Here is a 20,643-nt window from a genome sequence, read left to right on the forward strand (position 1 = left end):
CCTGGAGCCTATTATTTTGGGGCACCAATCCCCCCAAATTTTACCATCAAAATAGATAACTGAAAGCGAAGCTTCTGGCACAACCCCATGTAAGATCAATGCACAAACATATGGGACACCTGGACCATGCCAAATGCAGAATTTTGGGGGCCAAAAACCTCTAAATTCTACTACATAGAGACCAAGTGCAGCAGCTCCTGGCCCCATATGAAATGCTCCTCCTGGCACACTTAAAAAGCCCACATATGGGCCTGGATCCAGGAGGGCTGTACCTATTTTTCCATTTAGGCCCACAAAGTGTTTCCATCTGGTTAGACCGGGATCTTGTACATTAAAGGACTCTATTCCAAGCTACTGTGTTCCAGGGAAGCTATAGCAGCCCAGAGCTCCTATCTTGACCTTTCTAGATACAGCTAAATTGCAAACCACCACACTTACATTTTGCAGAGGGACTGATCACATTAGGTGTGGTAGCTACAGTAGCTGGCTCTTGTCGTGAGTGACCTTTTCAAAGCAGTGTCGGGGACTGAGACCTCTTTAAATTGATTTTAAACACGTTTCAGCTGAATGCTGGCATCAGCAGGATCCATGGTGCCTACATGTATGGTGCACCATGATGCAGCCGCGCGCAGGTTTTTCAGGTGAAGTAGGAGTGGCTCGGTTTGTTTTCCATGGCCATTGTACAGATTGCGATTTGGGGCCCAAAAGCGCCAAATCCCTCTGGATCCAGGGGCCATCGCTGAATTTTTGTGGCGCTCGCGCCTGTTTCCTTGGTGCAGTAGGAGCAGCTGAATTTGCAGGTTAGGGCCCAAAATATGGCGGGATCCAGCAGCAGCCAGGTGCCGGATCCCGGTTTTTGCAGTGCTCATGCTCCGGATGCAGCGGGACGCGGGAGCATCAGGAGCAATTAAGCCGAGTCTCTATTTTGACGGTACAATTTAGGGGGCTTGGGTTTTGACACGGACAGCATCTGGCAGGATCCGGGTAGATCCAGCTGTTCCCTTCTCCTGGCACAGCTCAGCGCAGCGTCCTTGGGCGCTTGCCATATTCGGACACGGGCTCATTGACCACCCCCACCCCATACGCCGGGACAGGCGAGCTCGAGGCTTTGAAAATTCGCCTCCGCTGTGAGCGTCTACAATGTTCTTGGCACCCGGGGCCCGGGGCGCCGCAGCGAGACGCGGGGCGCTTGTCCAACATTCGCTCCAGCTCCTCCACCGCGCGAGGCCGGGTCTCTGACACCCCGGCGCTGTCAGCGGCGTGCTCCCGCGGCCGGGCTCGCCTGAGAGCCAGTCCCACCATGCAGCGAGGCCAGGTAAGGGCTGGGGGGGGTGGGGGACAACAGCCCCGTTCTAGGGTGCCAGGGAAAGTAGACGATCGGGCAGACACTTGTTGCTCTCTGTCTTGCGATCACTCCTCCCCCCCGGACAATCTTTTGCCAGCTGATGCCTTGGGGCTCGTTCCCGTTTGGCGCGGGCTGATTCAGAGCCAGAGTTACCGGGGGGGCAGATGCGTTTCCAGACGGCTGGGATGGGCTGGAACCGGCGGGAGGACCTGGAGGCAGAGCTGCGCTCTCGCTGGGTGCCAGGGGAGCGGAGGGATCTGTGCAGTGCGGGCCCCGCTAGGAAAGCTCAGCGACCCCGCTCTGCGGGCTGGAGGAGGGCGGGCTGCGCTGCATTCGGGGACAGCGACGTGCCCCAACTCCCACGAGTCGCCCTGCGCCAGCCCCCTGTCCCGTGTCTCCCTGGCTTACAGCGGCGGCCGCTGGGCAGAGGCGGGCAGGGCAGCAGGCAGCAGCCCACGAGGAAGCGCCGTTTCTCGCTGTGTTGTTATAGGGCTGGGTGCTGCTGGCAGCTCTTCTCATTGCTGGGCTGGGTCGCTCCGCATCCGAGGCCTTCAAGATGAACAGGCGCCCCGCGCGGACTCGAACCTGCGCCGACCGGCCGGAGGAGCTGCTGGAGCAGCTGTATGGGAGGCTCACCGCCGGCATGCTCAGCGCCTTCCACCACACCCTGCAGCTGGAACCGCTGGAGAAAGACCATAACGTGAGCTGTCCGGCAGGGGGCAGAGCAGCCAGTGAGAAAAAGTACCGCCTCCCTATCAACCTGCACAGCGTCTCCCCCTGGTCTTACAGGTGACTAGCGCCCTTATTTACTTTGCTACACTCCCACGGGTGGCACAAGCCAAGGGTGGGGATTATTGGGACCACCACTGCCGTTGTCTTCTTCACGGGCTGTTTCTTGTCAGACCAGAGCTGTTCCCCTGGCACAGGGCACAACAAAGGCGGGTTGAGAAGGAAGGTTGGAACAAGACAGGATATCCTTCTGAGAGATAAGCTCTAGCCCAGTAGGAAGTTATGCAGAAATTGCTGAGGTAAGGCTCTATGGTTCATATTATGCAGGAGGTCAGACTAGACGATCATAATGGTCACTTCTGGGCTTAAAATCTATGCTTCTGAAAACCTGAGATCCCTTAATTAATATGCAAAAAGGTTTTCTGTAACTTTGTGGCATGATTCTACTTTTCATGTAAGGACCTAGCTCCATTCAGACAAGCCTCCTGATTCAGAGGTGTGTTGAGCATCAAAGTCTCTGAGACACAGGTGACCAACCTGAGCCTGAGAAGGAGCCTGAATTTACCAATGTACATTGCCAAAGAGCCACAGTAATATGTCTGCAGCCCCCCCATCAGCTCCCCCACCCTGCTCCCAGGGCCTCCCACCCACCGGCAGCTCTGTCAATCAGCCCCTCTCCCTCCCTTCCTCCCCCTCACCTCCTGATCAGCTGTTTTGTGGTGTGCAGGAGGCTGGGGGGGGGGGGGGAGGAGCAAGGGCACTGCAGGCTCAGGGGAGGGGGCAGGAATGGGTGGAGTTGGGGGAGGGCCTGTGGCAGAGCCAGGGGTTGAACAGTGAACACCCCCCCGGCACATTGGAAAGTTGTCTCCTGTAGCTCCAGCCCCAGAGTCGGTGTCTATACAAGGAGCCGCATATTAACTTCTGAAGATCCCCGTGTGGCTCCGGAGCCACAGTTTGGCCACCCCTGTTCTAAGAGAATGTCTCACAATAATGTGCACATGGACTAGTGATGCTGGAACACACGAGAGTTTAAACTCTTGGAGTGAAATCCTGGCCCTATGGGCACTTTGCCATGGGCTTCAATGGGGCCAGGATTTTACCCCTAACATTGACAATACTGTAATGTCAAGTTCCCTTGTTCCTCCCAAGAAAAAGGCTGAAGCCCACTCACTACCCCAGGAGTCACTTTGACTTTCCTTTGATGCCTCAATTGAATGTGAATGGCCTGGCCTGCTGCGCTGCAGTGACAGAAGAACTAGGTGAAGGACCGAAGGCTGGGTTCAGGAGCATTGATCTTGAGGTGTGAGGAATCATCTTGGGGAGCACAGTGGTTAAAAGATATTAGAAAAAAACAGACAAAGGGCTTTAAAGAGTTAAAATATGCTAGAAAATAGTGCAGTGTGAGGTAAAAATATAAAGCTGCCAGAGAAATGCATAAAACAGGCTAAAAAGAGAAGTGAACAAGAAAATGGAGTTGACATTAAGCTTTTTTCTTAACTAGAAAGTTTTTCACCACCATCCGAAAGGTGGCACATGGTGCACACTGCCCCATGCAGAATCAACTCCCTCCTGTAAAACTGCATCCAAGAATCCCCCATGATTTTGCAGCTGTTCCATGGAGGTACACACCCACAATTGGTCAAGTCAGCCTGTAGTTTAGGGGCACTTTTACACTTCTCATTGAAATGAAGCTTTATACCAGATGGGACATGATATAGATGCTGTTTGGAAAGGGAACATTGGTTACGAATTCCACAATCTTTACTGTTTAATAAATTGCACCTTTTGAAAGAAAGCATCTGACTGGCTGTCAGAGCCCACAACAGTGCAGGAATCTGATATAACTACAGGGACTAAGGGACAGTAACCTCTTCAGTGAAGAGCTCTGAATTTTCAGTACATTTATTTTTTCAGTTACATCAGGAAATAACAGATTCGTGCATGAGAGAAATATGGGTGGAAACATGACTCGATTACCTAAAATTTCACTGAAAATAAATAAAGGAAATCCAATCCAAGGTAAAGTTAAACATTTAGGAGGCATTTGGCCTTTAGCAGAGAAAATAAACTATGAAGAAAGCAGGAGCAGAACACCAACAATGGTGGGAACCATTAATATTTTAGATGATTTCCTCAGAGAGAGAGACATTACTGTGAACTTAAAAAAATCTGTAACTAAATAAAGAAAAGCTACCATGTCCTAAAGTGCAGTTATACTCTGAATGGTGAGTTAGGCCTTGTCTACACTAACAAGGTCAGTCGATCTAAGTTATGCTAGTTAAGGTACATAAGTTATGTAACTGAAGTCGACATAGCTTAGATTGACTACACCGCACTATGCCGGCGGGAGACACTCCCCTGTTGACACAGCTTCCGCCTCTCAAGGAGGTGGAGTACTGAAGTCAACAGGAGAGCACTCTCCCATCTACTTATCGCGTCTTCACCAGACCTGCTAAATTGACGCCGCTGCATCAATCGCAGCAGTGCCGATTTAGCCCGTAGTGAAGACAAGCCCTCAGTATCAGCAAAACCATAGGGCTTCATGTTTGGCTCTCAAGGTTTTCCATACCATAGCTGAAACTCAGAAATAAAAAGGTGTTTTTCCTAACTGCTGGTCCTGAAGACAGCCTGGAATCTGAAATTTAGGTCCACATTGTCCTCTGTGTAGATTACTCCTGTGTAGGGATTGGTAATGCCACCTGAGCTTTCCTTTTGGGGCAGCCACTCTCACTCTGACAGAAGGGGTTTTCCCACTGAAACTCAGCGATTTTGAGAAATCCAGAAAAGATCAGGATGAGGAGGCAGGAGGCCCTGTGCTTTCACAATGCCTTGATTTAGGTTAGAAACCCCCATGGGGCTATGGGTGATAATCCTGTTGAGTAACGAAAATATTTAAAAATAAATAGTAGCGAAGGAGTGTGCATGGAGACAGCATAACAATGAAAGCCATGGATTTCATAGCAGTTAGTGTCCTTAAGCCAGACCACTGTCCTGGGATCTAAAATGCATCCGAGTGCAACATGTGCCATGTTTACAGTTATGATGTTCCAAGGAGGTTCCTTCACATTCCTCACTGCAAACACTGTCCCCAGGGGTTGGCTCCTCTCTCTCGGGATGCCAGGCCACACACAAGGAAGTAAAATAAAATGAGAATTTTTTAAAGCATTAAAAACGAGCCATGATCCTGCCCTCTGTACTTATCTGGGTGTTGTGCCTGAAGAAGGAATGGAGGACTCGGTCCTTTATTTTCAATCTTCTAAAAGGAGATTGTGAACAACAGAGAGTTAAAAACAAGCCCAAACCCAAAAGACCTTGTATTTCTCTTTAAATTTCATATGTGCTCCCTTTATGATGCCCTGAGTGAAGGACAAAGTCACAGTCGTGTAGCAGTCTTGAAGATAAAAATACCACTTCATTAGGGACCTCCAATAAATATTTACTTTGTGGCATGTTCCCTGCTTGCTTTTAGCTCAAAAAATAATCCTATGTGAGATAAAAACAGTTCATTTGCTCAATGAGGCCTTTATAGACAAACTAATATATTTAGGAATATTACATTTTCTTGTAAACATTGAGGATTTTTTTTATAGCTACATAAAAAATTCACAGAAACCCCAAATATGTTGAAATGCTGAGAATAGCACATACCAATAACTTAACTAACTCATACTCATTTGTTCTGCCATATATTGGTCCTCTCAGGATGTTGGTCTACCTGGGATAAGAACAACAAAGCAAGGCCTCAATTCTGCCATTGTAGCTGCGTGGGCAGACTTCTTTGACTTCAGTGGAGCTCAGCACAGGCACAGCAATCTGTCCACCCAGCACCAATCACAGGAATGGGGCCAGTCTTAGGAAAAGGGGGATCAGAAAGCCATAAATCCACTGCACTCTCCTCCAGACATCTCAAACTATGCCAGTCAGACAGCCCCAACCTCTCTCTAGCCATTCAAGTAACCCTAGACTTTTAATATTTATTTACAGTATTGTATTACTGTGTCACCTAGGAGCCCCAGTCTGGGGCCAGGACCCCAGTGTGCTAGGCACTGTACAAACACAGAACAAAAAGACACTCCCTGCCCCCAAGAAATTACAAGCTATTCTTGGTATAAGACAAGGGACAACAGATGGATACAGTCAGACAGGGAGCACAAGGAAACAGTGAGACAGTACTGGTTAGTGTGAGGGGCAGTGGTCTCTGCATGTCATTGGCCTCACACTTTTTGTCGGCATCATGGCAAAGGAGAATTCTGAGGAGGGTTTTGAAGGAAGACAATGAGGTGGCTTTGGGGATGTTCATGGGCAGCTCCTCCCAAGCTTGAGGGGCAGCTTGGGAGAAAGTGTTGAATAACAGAGAAGCTCCCCATGTTTTATAAGGACTGTTTTTTTATTTTTAGTTTAAATTTTCAGTTGGAGCTCAGAATGAAGGCAAAAGAATGTTTGAAAGTAATACATGATTGGAGGGGAATCCTGGCCCAGTGATGCAGAGACCTAGCGTTCACTGCCTAAAAATAGATCTAATTGGCAGGAAAATTTGCCTGATATTCAGACTTTTATTAGATCATTACAATAATGGGGCTCCAGGAGCCATCATAAGACAAACAATAAAAATGTATTATCTTATTTAAAACATGTATTCTCTTGTCCTGTACTGTCTATGGTACTGTAAATTCTTAATGTCAGCCTATGATTTTATAGACGTCTGAGGCCAGAAGGGATTATTAGCTCATCTAGTCTGGCCTCCTGTGTATCACAGGCCATAGAATTTAACCCCGTAGTGCCTGAATCCAGCCTGTAACTGTTTGAGCAATAGATTATCTTTTAAAAGGATATGCAGTCTTGATTTAAAGATTTCAAGTGATGAAGAATCCACCACACCCCTGGGTAAATTGTTGCAGTGGTTAACTAGCTTCACAAGTGCCACCCTAAATATTTCCTCTCCCTCCTTGATGTTTTCATTCTTTGAGTCATTGTAGACAATGGTCATCCCCACTTTAGCAGTCTCTTAGCCAAGCTTCTCTCTAACTTTCCTTGCAAGCCACTGCCTGCCACCTCTCTGACCATCATTTGTTGCTCTGTTCTGAATTTCTGCTAAGTTGCCAGTGTTTTTCTGGTGGTAGGGTGCCCTGAAGTGAGTGTAGAGTTCGAGGTGTGATCACACTGATGCTGCATGCAGAGGGATTGTCCCTTCCCCTACTCCATGACATGATACCACTGAACATGCAGTCTAAAAGTGCTCAGATTATACCACAAACACAGTATCACCCAGAAGTCTAACAGCCTTAGTGCTCTCCAGTTTTCTCTTTGCCATTCAAGAGCTTCATTATAGATTTTTTTTTCTTTCCAGGTGCATTAGCTTAGTTTTTCCCAAATTTATGTTTCTGCCCCTGATTTTAATCTGTCTGGGATCTTTGGTATTATTTCTCTGTCTTCATTTGACATTTGCAACAGCTCCCCATGCAGCAGCATCTGCAGATTTCATTATGAACATCCTGTTTATACCCCCATCATTAATTCTATCCCCCATCATTAATAATTGAGAGGTTAAGTCAGTCCCAGCCTACCTCCAAGCCCTGCAGTACCTCCCAGGGCACCTGCCCCCAGCTCAGCACACTGCCATTTATCACAGTTCCTTGTTTAATCTCTCAGTTCATATGACAGCATTCCAAGCCAAACCACCTGGGATTTGTCATATAAGAGTTCCTGAGAAAGAATCAAATGCTGCACTGAAATCCTAGTGTCTGACGTTCACCTACCATATCCCCTCATCCAAGTGTGTAATTCTATATCCAGCTACACAGATATATTTTCAAAGCAATCGACTTAGGCTGGAAGGATGCATGCACGATCCGTCTGCAGCCTCTTCCCTTGTCTTTGTTCTGCACTTATTACTGCTTTCCTATCCTTTGGCCCTTCATTTGCTTATACAAACATCAAGACTTACATCATTTTTGGCTTGCTACCCCTCAGAAACACACGAGTTGCCATATGGATCAGGCCATAGGCCCATCTGGTCCAGGATCTCGCTGCTGGCAGTATCTAACCCGTGGTGCTTCAGGGGGAGGTTGTTGGAGGGGGAATGCATAAAGTACATCTGCCTGATATTGAAATCCCATCCTGCTGGCCAAAGAAGATCAGTATACGACCTGTAGTATGAAATTTAATTACCCATATCACTCTGTTACTTTGCAGATCTATAAAGAGCCAGTAAACTTAAGTCACTAAATTAAAGTCAATGACTTTAATTTTGTTAGTGTGTTTGTTTTGTTTTTTACAAATGATTTTTCTCTCTATAAAAATGCCAGTTTTAGTGCTCATGTATTTAAAATTCTAGTAAAGAATTACAGGAGGAAATCGATCTTCATCTTTGCTAACGCTCAGGCTGGCTTAAAAAACTGCAATACTTTTTAAAAAATTATATAAGGGAAGGTATTTTTCTTGTGAGTAAACTTCCATTGACTTTTTCAAGCACCATATCCAGGACATTTTACAGAGTTCAGCATTATTGTACAATACAGTGGAATAGCACAAAGGTGCAGCAGAACACAAATCTGCTATTAATCAGATCCTTATTTTAATGCATCTGTGTAATGATCAGCTGGACCTTATCAGAGTTCTAGAATGCAGAGCATCCTCCCATTACTGAACATTCTGAACAATTTACATGATGGAGATTTCAATGCTGCCAGTTTTGTTATGGAGAGGTACCTCTTTCTCTACTGGAGGTGTTGCTAGGGTTCTTTCGTTAACTCACTTTACACTTAATTTGTTTTACATATATATTGGGCCAACTCACTGATGGTGTAAATGGACACACTGACACTGACTTTGCAATCCCGCAAGTCCTCATCCCAGCACTGAATCTGACTGAGTGCATGTAAAGCGCTCGGAAATTGTGAAGTGCAATATAAGTGATAAAGTATGATTTTGAAGATCACCTACAAGCACAGCACTATAGGACAACCAGATCTTTAGACAAATCAATGCTTTGCAAGTGTTGCCGCTTCTGACAAAGTGGCCTTTCAAAGCTTGCAATCATACTAAACAAACAGCAGGAAGTTTGCTTTTCACTGGGAGCTCTCAAACCACTCAACAGGGTCACAAGAAAGAGTAAAGCCAAAAACTAGTCACATTTCACCAGCCACTTCAGTTCAGTTGGGAATTTAAATTTATTTAGAACAAACATTAAACACAGCATCTGTGTACAGCTGACTGCCAGGAGATCATTTTTCTATGTTTGGACTGCTGTCTAAAGGCCAGTTAGCATTAACCACCAATAACACACTGATTACGTGGTCACATCTTTAGTCACATGTGGGAAAGCATTCATGTGAAATTAGAGCATTCCCCCAACCTATTCTGTACTGATACTTCTTATAAACAAATAAAACATTTTTAGTCCTTTTCTAGGGAAAGAAACAAGTTTGTTATGAATTGAAATCCTATGAGCGATGGAGCTACACTGATTTGCTACAGTTGAGGATGTACCTGGACCCTGTGCATGAACATTCATGTTCTACACATGAGTACAGGAACAAGTGTGCAGTGGCACAGATTGTATGAAAGGAAGACATTAAAACGGACAGATTTTCATGACAGCAGCCCTGGCAATCTCTGAGCAATTCAAACCAAAGGAGGCATAGCACAGAAAGACAATGAGGCTTTACAGTAAAGGTTTCCTATTAAGATTTGGGCTGAAGCCTCAAAAACTTGGATCCAGATTCAAAGTTCAGGGATACTGGGGTCCAGAATTTAGCTTCAGCCCATTTTATGGAGAGAAACCAGCTGTGAAGTTCTGGTCTGGCTCCAAAACCTTTCCAGAATTCAGATCCAGGCTTTGGCTCAGAATCAGCTCGGATTTTTTCCATTCCTTTTATTATTATGGAGCTAGGGTAGCAACCCCACAGTTCAGATTGTAAGACGCTTCCCATACAACACCCATTTTGATCCCCAATCTAGCTTTCCCCAGTGCCCCTCCCCCGCCTCATGAAATTTAGAATATATACCCCTCTGCTTAGAGGATATTTTTGGGGAAAGATCAGGGTGGATCAGTGAAGGTAAAAAACAACTAAAAACTCATAACTTTGCATGGGGCAAGAAGCCTCTGTTAGCCAGTCTGGAAGTGCTTTCATGGGATCCAATAACAACCTAAATCAAGTGGCAGAGGTGCGTGACAGAAATTACTGGTCACAGTTCAGTGTGAGGTGAAGGTTTTAAATATATCAATGGAGGAGATGAAGATTATTCATCATCCCCATTTTGCTGGCTCCAAATCTTTTTATTTCATGGTGCTCTTACTTGTGGTAATCTTGAAATACACAGATATTACCCAGAGAAAGAGAGCAGGCATAATGGAGAAAGAGGAAGGTTGCAAAAGGCCTGTAATGTTGTTGACATTTGAGTTTAAAGGAGTTATTCATGTTCTGTGGCGAAAAGCCAACACTTAAGAGACAACAACATACCATATGGTATAACCCAAACTATGCATCAATTGCCAAAATGTACCTTTTTATGGGGCTGTTGAAAACAGTTGTGTTTCTGACTGAGGGGGATCCCTGCAGTCTACCCACAACAGCATGCTCCTTAAACTAAGGATACACCAACAGGCTGGGGCTTTTATATTGGGAAGTGGGTATAACCCTTGATCCTAGGCCTGTGGCATTCTGGGAAATGTAGTTCAGGAAACCAGTGTGAAGTCTAGCATGTCAGCTTACAACTAGTTAATTTAGAGAATGTAAGGAGGTAATGAGTTACCTGATTAGTTTGCATCACACATGAGTAAATGTCTTCATTCTTTTCAATGAAGAGGGAAATTTTAACTCTCTTATGGGAACACAGGAGTTTCCAGACTGGATCAGATTCGTGGTCCATCTAGTTTTGCACCCTTTCTCCAACAGTGGCCAACACTATGTATTTCAGACAAAGGGACAAGAACCCCAGAGTAGGCAGATGTCAGGTAACCTGCCCTCCATGAAAGTCTAATCATGATCCCTTTTAGTTAGAGATTGGCTTAAATCCTGAAGCATGAGATTTTACCTCCCTTCCAATACTTTATTTTTACCATTAACTATTATAACTGGACATTCTTATTATCTGAATAAACATCCTACCCCTCTTTGACTCTTGCTAAGTTCTTATTCATAGATTCATAAATTCCAGGTCGAGAAGGGATCACTGTGATTATCTAGTCTGACCTCCTATATAACACAGGTCATAGAACTTCCCAAAGTGATTCCTAGCACAAATCTTTTAGAAAACATCCAATCTTGAGTTAAAAATTGTCAGTAATGGAGAATCCACCATGACTCATGGTAAAATGTTCCAATGGTTAATTACTCTCACTGCTGAAAATGTGTGCCTTATTTCCAGTCTGAATTGGTCTAGCTTTAACTTCGGCCATTGGATTGTGTTATACCTTTCTCTGCTAGATGGAGGACCCATTATCACATATTTGTTCCCCATGTAGATACTTACAGACTAATGACATCATACCTTAAACTTTTCTTTGTTAAGCTAAATATAGTGATTGACTCAAGGAGCTCAATCTTAGGGTATAAAGAACAGGAGTACTTTTGGCACCTTAGAGACTAACAAATTTATTAGAGCATAAGCTTTCGTGGGCTACAGCTCACTTCATCAGATGCATAGAATGGAACATATAGTAAGATATACATATGGCATCTTGATTATCACTACAAAAGTTTTTTTCTCCTGCTGATAATAGCTCATCTTAACTAATTAGCCTCTCACAGTTAGTATGGTAACTTCCAACTTATCTGTATGTGTGTATATATATATATATCTTACTATTTGTTCCATTCTATGCATCCGATGAAGTGAGCTGTAGCCCACGAAAGCTTATGCTCTAATCAATTTGTTAGTCTCTAAGGTGCCACAAGTACTTCTGTTCTTTTTGAGGACACAGACTAACACGGCTGCTACTCTGAAACCAATCTTAGGGTATGTTTACACTGCCAGAGTTACAGCACCAGCAGTTACAGCACTGCTCAGAGAGAGCTGAAGGGAAACTGCTGTTGTGTGTTCACAGTGGCAGCTGCCTGTGCAATAGCCTGTTCACACTTGCGGCACTTGCAGCAGTATTCGGAGCGGTGCACTCTGGGCAGCTATCCCACAGAGCACCTCTTCCTCTTCTGCTACTAAGAGTTGTGGGAAGGTGGAGGGGGTCGCGGTGCATCCTGGGTCCTGTCCCAATGCTCCGTGATGCATTGCTTCGCATTCCAGCAATCCCTGTGCTTCCATCTGCATTTGGCGCCATCTTTCAACGGTTTGTGTACCGCGCGTGCTGCCTCTTCGGTCTGCAGGAATGGATCCCGCACTGCTGACCAATATGCTGCTCATTCTCACTAACACGTCATGCGTGGCAGTGGAGTTAGTCCTTAATCTACAAAGGTAAGAGGAGTTTGACATTGATCTTGCCACGTGTAGTAGCTACGACACAAATTGCTTGTGGCATTCCCAGAGGTGCTGACCACAGTGGAACACCACTTTTGGGCTTGGAAACCAAGCACTGAGTGGTGGGATCACATCGTCATGCACATCTGTAATGACAAGCAGTGGCTGCAGAACTTTCGGATAAGGAAAGCCACATTCAGGGGACTGTGTGATGAGCTCGCCCCAGACCTGCGGCGCAAGGACACGAGAATGAAAGCTGCCCTGCCATTGGAGAAGCACGTGGCGATTGCACTGTGGAAGCTGGCTACTCCAGACTGCTACCGATCGGTCGCTTAACAGTTCAGAGTGGGAAAGTCGACCCGTTGGACTCGTGTTGACGGAAGTGTGCAGGGCCATTAATCACATCCTGCTCCAAAAGACTGTGACTCTGGGCAATGTGTGTGACATTGTGGATGGCTTTGCACAAATGGGCTTCCCTAACTGCGGAGGGGCAATAGATGGCATGCATATTCCAATTCTGGCACGAGACCACCCAGCCACCAAGTACATTAATCAGAAGGGGTACATTAATCGGAATGGTTCTCCAGGTGCTTGTGGATCACCGTGAGTGTTTCATGGACATTAACGTAGGCTGGTGTGGAAAGGTGCATGATGCATGCATCTTTTGGAACACTGGCCTGTTCAGTCAGGGTCTTCTGGACCAGAAGATCACCATAGGGGAAGTCGAAATGCTCACTGTGATCCTGGGGGACACTGCCTATCCCTTAATGTAGTGGCTTATGAAGCCATACACGAGGCACCTTTACAGCAGTAAGGCATGGTTCAACAACACAGTGAGCAAGTGCAGAATGACTGTTGAGTGTGCTTTTGGCCATTTAAAGGCCCGCTGGTGCTGTCTATATGGGAGGTGGGACCTGGACCATGACAATATTCCTATGCTTATAGCCATGTGCTGTAAGCTCAATAATATTTGTGAAGGGAAGGATGAAAGCTTCAGTCAGGGCTGGACCGCAGAGGCTCAGCGCCTGGAGGCTGAGTTTGAACAGCCAGAGACTAGGGCTATTAGAGAGGCGCAGTGCAGGGCCATAAGGATCAGGGATGGCTTGAGGCAGAATTTGAAGCTGAAAGCCACTAATATTTGTGGCTATGCTCGGGAGTGCAGTGCTTGTAATGCTAGGAGGTGATTGTGATTGGTGCAGACGATGCACTGTGAAGGTTTAAGAAAATTGCCTGTTGCTTTGCAGGATTCTGTTTGCTGTCAGTTAATGGAATAATGATTGCTTTCAAACCAAAACAATTCTTTTATTAAAAAATAACAACCAGAGGAGAGAGACAAACAAAAAAACACATCAGCACTGAGAGGGATGGGGGAAGGGAGGGTCCCAGAAGGAGGTGCGGTCCCGGGACAGTTAAAGATTTGTAAATGTCCAGGTATCCTATCCAACCTTCTCCTTTGGAGTACAGTGCAGCTGGTACTATACTTCAGCAGGGCTAAACTGCAGAGGGACAGGTGTTGAGTGCTGTGGGTACTGGGATTTTACAGGCTGGACTGTGATGGGGGAGTAGAATGCCACGGGTACAGACTGGAGCCAGGAGGTTGATAAGACTGTGTTGGCAGTGTCTAGGGGGCACATTGAAAAGAGTTTTGTGACAGTGGCTGGGAGGGGAGGGCGGGCACGGAGCTGCTCGGTTTGCAGTGCTAGTAGAGCCTGGATCGTGTCCACTTGGCACTCCATAATGTTTAAGAGCTGCTCTGTGGCTTCGTTCTGGCGTGCAGCATTCTCCTTTTGGTCCCTCTTCTCATTGTCCCGCCACTCCTTCAATTCTTGGTTTTCAGCCACAGAATGCATCATGACATCACCCAGAAAGTCCTCTTCAGGTCTTCGTGGCCGTTTTCTAATTCTGCGCAGCCGTTCAGCCGGCGATAACAAAGCGGGTGACTGGGCTCCCAAGGTCATATCTGTGAAGCCAAAATGCAACATTTTACAGAAGCAGTATTGTTTGCAACACAGAGACCACTGATTCAGTGATTTAAAACACAGCCACTATTCACATCCTGTCACTAACTGGCTGACCCCAGGCAAGCATACATGAGCCACAAGACCCCCAAAATGGTGAGTAACTGCTGGGACAGTGGAAATCAGTGTTCCAGGACCATACTGTACACTGGGCATGTGGCTCTTGGGGAGAGCCAGCACTTTGCAGGGGGGCCTTATAATCATTCCCGTCCCCACATTTTCCACAGGCTGTGTTCGTTATGGAAGATAGCTTGCTGATGAGGGTAAACAGGAAATCAAGGGAGGGTCTTTTCCAAGACTGAGGCTTCTGCCCTGTCCTTTACACGGCTTGCCTGTGTGCAGTAATAGTTGCCTCACCCCTGCACCCCGTGGTGGCAGAGTGGCGCAGGAAAGGTACCCTTAATGGAGCAAGAAACAAAGCATCTCTTCCAAAGAATCTGCAGCAGCGGGTTGCCCAGTTATCTCCATGAGAGTTTCATGGAGATCTCTGAGGCAGATTCCTGTGAAGTGAGGGAGTCAATCAACACCTTGTTTCGCCGCTCTGAGTAGACATGTGGTGGTATATGCATCATACACAAGCCTGCTTTCTGCAACCCTCCTGCCTCCAACAACTCGCTTCAGCAATTCCCAAAATCAAAGCTACTTACCAGGGGCCTCCTCTCCTGTTTGCTCTTCACCAAGCTCCGACAGCTGTGACTGGCTAGTCTCCTCCAGGGTAGAGAAGAGCTGCTGGCTGCATGCATCTCTGACCTCCAAGTCATCCTCTGCCTCTGGGTCCCACTCCCACTCCACATCATTGTCCAAGATTTCCTCTTTCTGGCTTGGTCCACTCTCGACTGGCATGTGAGCCATGGAAGAATCCACAGTGGCCTTCGCAGTGGAGGTGGGGTTGCCACCGAGTATTGCGTCCAGCTCTTTGTAGAACTGGCAGCTCATGGGCACGGCACTTGTGGTAGGCGTTCCACAGCTCCTTCACTTTGACCCTGCACTGCAGTGTGTCCCAGTCATGGCCCCTTTCTGTTATGCATCATGAAATCTGTCCTAGGTATCATAATTCCTATGGCTGGAGCGCAGCTGGGACTTGACAGCCTCCTCTCCCCAAATGTTGATGAGGTCCAGCAGCTCGGCATTGCTCCAAGCAGTGGATCGCTTGGTGCGTGGAGCAGGCATGGTCATCTGGAAAGATGCGCTGAGACCACTGCACGTGTCACCAAGCCAACAGGAAGGGGACTTTCAAAATTCCCAAGGAATTTAAGGGGTGGGGCTCACGGTTGGTCACCTGAGGGCAGGGCAGTAGAGTTCAAATCGATGACCAGAGAGGCAAGAACAGGCATTGCAGGACACCTCCCGGAGGCCAGTCGCAGCACTGTAATCAACCCGGGTGTCTACACTGGCATGGCGGTGCTGTAGCCCCAGCGCAGAAAGCTCCAGGCCTCTTGTTGGGGTTGATTGTTACAGCCCTGCCACTGCAGTTTCTGCGCACTAAGTGGCTTGGCAGTGTGTACACCTCAGGAGTTACAACGCAGAAAGCTGCTTTACTGCCCAGAAACTTGCCAGTGTAGACAAGGTCTAAGGCATGTTGTCTAATCCTCTAATCATTCTTGTGGCTCTTCTCTGAACCCTCTCCAATTTATCAACATCCTTCCTGAACGGTGGGCACCAAAACTGGAGATAGAATTTCAGCAGCAGTTGGACCAGTGCCAAACATAGAGATAAAATAACCTCCCTGCTCTTAATCAAGATTCCCCTGTTCATGCATCCCAGGGTCAAATTAGCTCTGTTGGCCACAGTGTCACACTGGGAGCTTGGGAATTTCTGTGGCTGACTGGCAGGCACATGCCATAGGCTACCCAAGAGCCTGGGCTCTCCACTCTGCCTGATTTGGAGCAGAGACTTGCCCCCAAGTCTTCCACATCCCCGGAGAGTGCCCTAGTCACCAAGTGATTGGGCAGTTTGGGGCGCAGCTTTCACAGTCTCTCCTATTGAAGTCGTTCCCTTTGTATAAATAATGGGAACAGCTTCACCAGGCACGACTGAGCACCAGCATCCCCGAATGCCCAATAGCCTAGTGGTTCGGTCACTCCCCTACCCTGCAGGAGACCTGGGTTCAAGTACTGCGCCAACTCAGGCAGAGCAGCAGGCCTCTCATAGCACGGGTGAGTGCCCTAACCACGGGGAGATGGGGCGGGGGGAGGCTCTCTCTAATTGGTTATGAAAAGCAGCTGACCTGGCTAAGGTGCCTAACTCCAGGAGAGGGTTCGGGATATTTATACCGCAAAGCTGCGGCTGCAGAAAACCCCTGTGAAAGACAGCCCGAAGATTTGAACATGTTAGAGTCGCCGGTTGGTGTACCCCTGCCTGTTGTGCTGAGTCCACGATTCCACACAGTTCCGTGCCCGACTGTCTCGATCTGACAGCTTTGGAAAATAAGGCAAGTCAGATCTCCGTGTCCCAGACCCTGATCCGTTCAGTCGCTGCCCAGCCCTTTTTCTTTCCACTTTACAACGCAGCAGCACGACAGCAATAGCTACAGCTAGTTTGCCTGGCAAAAACCCCAACCCATTATAGAATGTGATTTGATGTCAGCATTTGCTGTAATGTTTTCCGGGTGGCTTTCATAAAAGCATGAAATGAATATTTATTATTTACTTCCATGCAGAATTTCCTACGATCCCACAAGGTATCCCAAGTACATTCCTGAAGCATACTGTCTCTGCCAGGGCTGTCTCACTGGGACTTACGGCGAGGAGAATTTCCACTTCCGCAGCACCCCAGTGTACATGCCAACCGTCATCTTGCGCCGCACTTCAGCTTGTGCTGGGGGGCGCTACGTGTACACAGAGGATTACGTCACTATCCCTGTGGGGTGCACTTGTGTACCGGAGCAGGAAAAAGAGGCAGACAGTGTCAATTCCAGCATAGATAAGCAAGAAATGAAGTTGTTGGTAAACCAGAATGACAAGCCAGCATCTGAATGAGAAGCATTCAAGGAACCCTGTGTACAACATTGGCTTCAAGTTAATATTTCACTGACTCAGGAGGTTATATAGCAATAGGGGGGAAATCATTTTGTCTAACTATAACTGTTGCAGTTATAAGGGGGAGGCTGTGTTCAGTAGATTGTTACTCAGCCATGGCAGACAAGACACATCGAGTAAGAAGGATCTTTTCAAAGTTCAGCTTCCTTAAGTTTGTATTGTTTAAAGTTAAACACAATTTTATTATATCCTTGCTTATTTTGGATGAATTTTTGAAGGGGCTATAAGCATGTAACATACCAGCTACTTTCATAACAAACTACTGGTTGCAAATACTTTACAATCATTTTATAGTCTGCCTTTTGGTAATTCTATATAAAAGTCACTTAACTACGCCACATGTCCCATGTTAGCAGTAGAAAGGAAGCCAGTAATTCTGATTGCTGGGGTCCTCCTGTTACATTGCAGATTGTAAAACTCCAAGTGATGTTCTTGGCTGCTACAACCATAGTTATTTAGAGTCTACAAAATGGGAAACCTTTACCACTTAGTATTTTTCAACTGTGTTGAATTGCTAAAGTCATTCATACAATACTCGATAAAAGGAGACACTCATAAGAACATAAGAATGGCCATACTGGGTCAGACCAAAGATCCAGCTAGCCCAGTGTCCTGTCTTCTGACAGTGGCCAATGCAGGTGCCCCAGAGGGAATGAACAGAACAGGTAATCATCAAGTGATCCATACCCTGTCGCCTATTCTCAGCTTCTGGCAAACAGAGGCTAGAGACACCATCCCTGTTTGTCCTGGCTCATAGCCATTGATGGACCTATCCTCCACGAACTTATCTAGTTCTTTTTTGAACCCTGTTTTAATAAACTGAGTTAATAAACTCTCTTTATTATTGCTAAATTCTCCATGCTGCTATGAATACAAAACCTGCTGATAAACCATATCAGAAAAATTAATATTACAGTTTTGTAACATTCTACTCAATGTTTTAACTCTTTCTAGTAATAAAAAGACACATATATAATAAAGAGACAGACTCTGGGACACAAGTATTCTACATTATACCCCATTCCTTGTCAACCTCTTAATTGTTAGTCATGACAGCTGTATTCTGTAACTTTGCAAGCCTTCTCATGTTGACAATAAATCCCACTGAGGGAAAGTCAATAGTAAAGAGAACTAATGAAATTCAGCTATTTGTACAACGTGTGTTATTGTCTTTCCTGTGCATTATCAATAATTGGCTAACAACCCATGAAAGATTTATAATTATGTAGTTAGTGGCTCTGGAACAATTTGTATAGTGGGGTTGCTGAGAACCATTAAACCAAATTGTAAACCCTTTATATGATAGAAACCACTTCAAGCCAGGGGGTGTGGTAGCACCCCCAGCACCCCTAGTTCTGGCACCTGTGTATGTAGTACCATTTGGTCTTATACCCCCAGCAGGCTACAGGCACTGGAGGACAGTGAGATCTCATATTTTTGCAGAGGTCTGATGTACTAGTTGGTGGACCTAACAGTGGTATCCATATGTTGGTAACACATCCTAGCTATTTGAAAGACTGTATGTCTCCCTCTCAAGGGGCCGTGACTCAGGCTGAATCAGCCAAGTGACTTCTGTAGCACAGACACACACTGTGTGGCCACAGCCACCAAGGAAGCTGCACTCACCAGTGACAATGGCTCTCTCAACAGGGAGAGTAAGACGGAGCTTTTTCAGCAGGAGGCTCCTGACTGTGTCACTCCATTACAGAAGAGCTGAGGATGAATGTACTTGTGTAGTAATATGTTTGCTGCATCAACAACCTCAAAATTATACTTGGTCCATGCAGGTGTTCTTTATATTAGACAGAGTCTCCAATGCCGGCAAGAAATCAAGACACTACCCAGACCAACATTCCTTTTCTTGTGTCCCCACAGTACATAGGGGTAGTAGTGAGGCATAGGAAAGACCATGAGCAAAGCAGAATTTAACAAGCGGAATAAGCAGCGAATTAAAAATCAGTCACGCTACATTACGTGTCTTTTAGTGTATAATGTCTTTTGTCTTTTAGTGTATAATGTTTAAGGTTAAGGTTTTGTCGCAGGTATTTTAGTAAAAGTCATGGACAGGTCACAGACAATAAACAAAATTCATGGAAGCCCACAACCTGTCCTGGACTTTTACTAAAAATATCCTGGGCAGAGGGAGACTAACAGTTGGAGCCCCACCAGGGGCTGATAGCCAGCTCCTGCTCCAGCCCTGGCCACTGCTCCTGGGGCAGGGGCTGACCACTGGCATTGGGGGCTGCTCTGACCCCAGGCCACTGCTCCTCTAGCCCTGATGGCTGCTGCTCTGACCCTGGGGGCTGACCCAGCCCTTGGCTGCTGCTCAGGTGGCAGCTGCTGCAAATCCAGCAGCCCCAGGCCACTGCTCCTGTGGTGGGGGCTGACTACTGGCCACTGCTCTGGTCCCGGACCATTACTCCGGCCCTGCCACTACTCTTGGGCAGGGGCTGACAGCTGCTCCAGCTCTGCCGCTGTGGTGGGCTGAAGCTGAAGAAGCCACAGAGGTCCACTGAACTCACAGAATCCATGACTGCCATGACCGAACTGGATCATAAGAACGGCTACACTGGGTCAGACCAATGGTCCATCTAGCCCAGTATCCTGTCTGCTGACAGTGGACAAAGCCAGGTGCTTCAGAGGGAATGAACAGAACAGGTAATCATCACGTGATCCATCCCCTGTTGCCCATTCCCAGCTTCTGGCAAATGGAGGCTAGGGATCCTTATTAATGTTCACCATGCCTTTTATACCTTGGTACAGTAAACCAAAATTTTTGTACTGCAGTTAATCCAGCTTCTTATACATCCTCTAGAACATTTAAAACTCAATAATTCTATAATCCATTAGGTAGGAACAAAACCCCTTCATGATATAAGAGTAAAATATTTAACAGGCTCTAATAAAGTAATATTCAATACACTTGTTTAACAGTTACAGACTATCCTATCCCCTTGGTCAAAGGCTTCTGCTGGATTTTTGTTTAGCTTATGTTGTAATTTCAGAATTTTACATACATATGTTTTGTCACTAAGCATTGCCCTAAATTTTGCAGGATATAGAGTTTGCAGTTGTTATCCTTGTGCTAAATTTCTTTATG

At 46.4% G+C, this 20,643-nt stretch overlaps 1 protein-coding gene across 1 annotated transcript; it reads left to right on the top strand.

Annotated features, from left to right (window-relative positions):
• The first annotated feature begins 1,095 nt into the window (after positions 1-1,095).
• On the top strand, positions 1,096-20,385 carry IL17D (interleukin 17D). The gene is made up of 3 exons (XM_074958191.1): positions 1,096-1,315; positions 1,836-2,134; positions 17,165-20,385. The coding sequence occupies exons 1-3, from the start codon at positions 1,301-1,303 to the stop codon at positions 17,481-17,483; spliced, it is 633 nt and encodes a 210-aa protein (XP_074814292.1). The 5' UTR covers positions 1,096-1,300; the 3' UTR covers positions 17,484-20,385.
• The last annotated feature ends 258 nt before the right edge of the window (positions 20,386-20,643 follow it).

This window comes from Natator depressus, chromosome 1 (assembly GCF_965152275.1).
Source record: "Natator depressus isolate rNatDep1 chromosome 1, rNatDep2.hap1, whole genome shotgun sequence".
Lineage (NCBI taxonomy): Eukaryota > Metazoa > Chordata > Testudines > Cheloniidae > Natator > Natator depressus.

Excerpts from the sequence above, each read along its gene's own strand:
- IL17D (XM_074958191.1), top strand. Across the intron at positions 2,135-17,164 it reads GTCTCCCCCTGGTCTTACAG|AATTTCCTACGATCCCACAA; the intron begins GTGACTAGCGCC and ends ACTTCCATGCAG.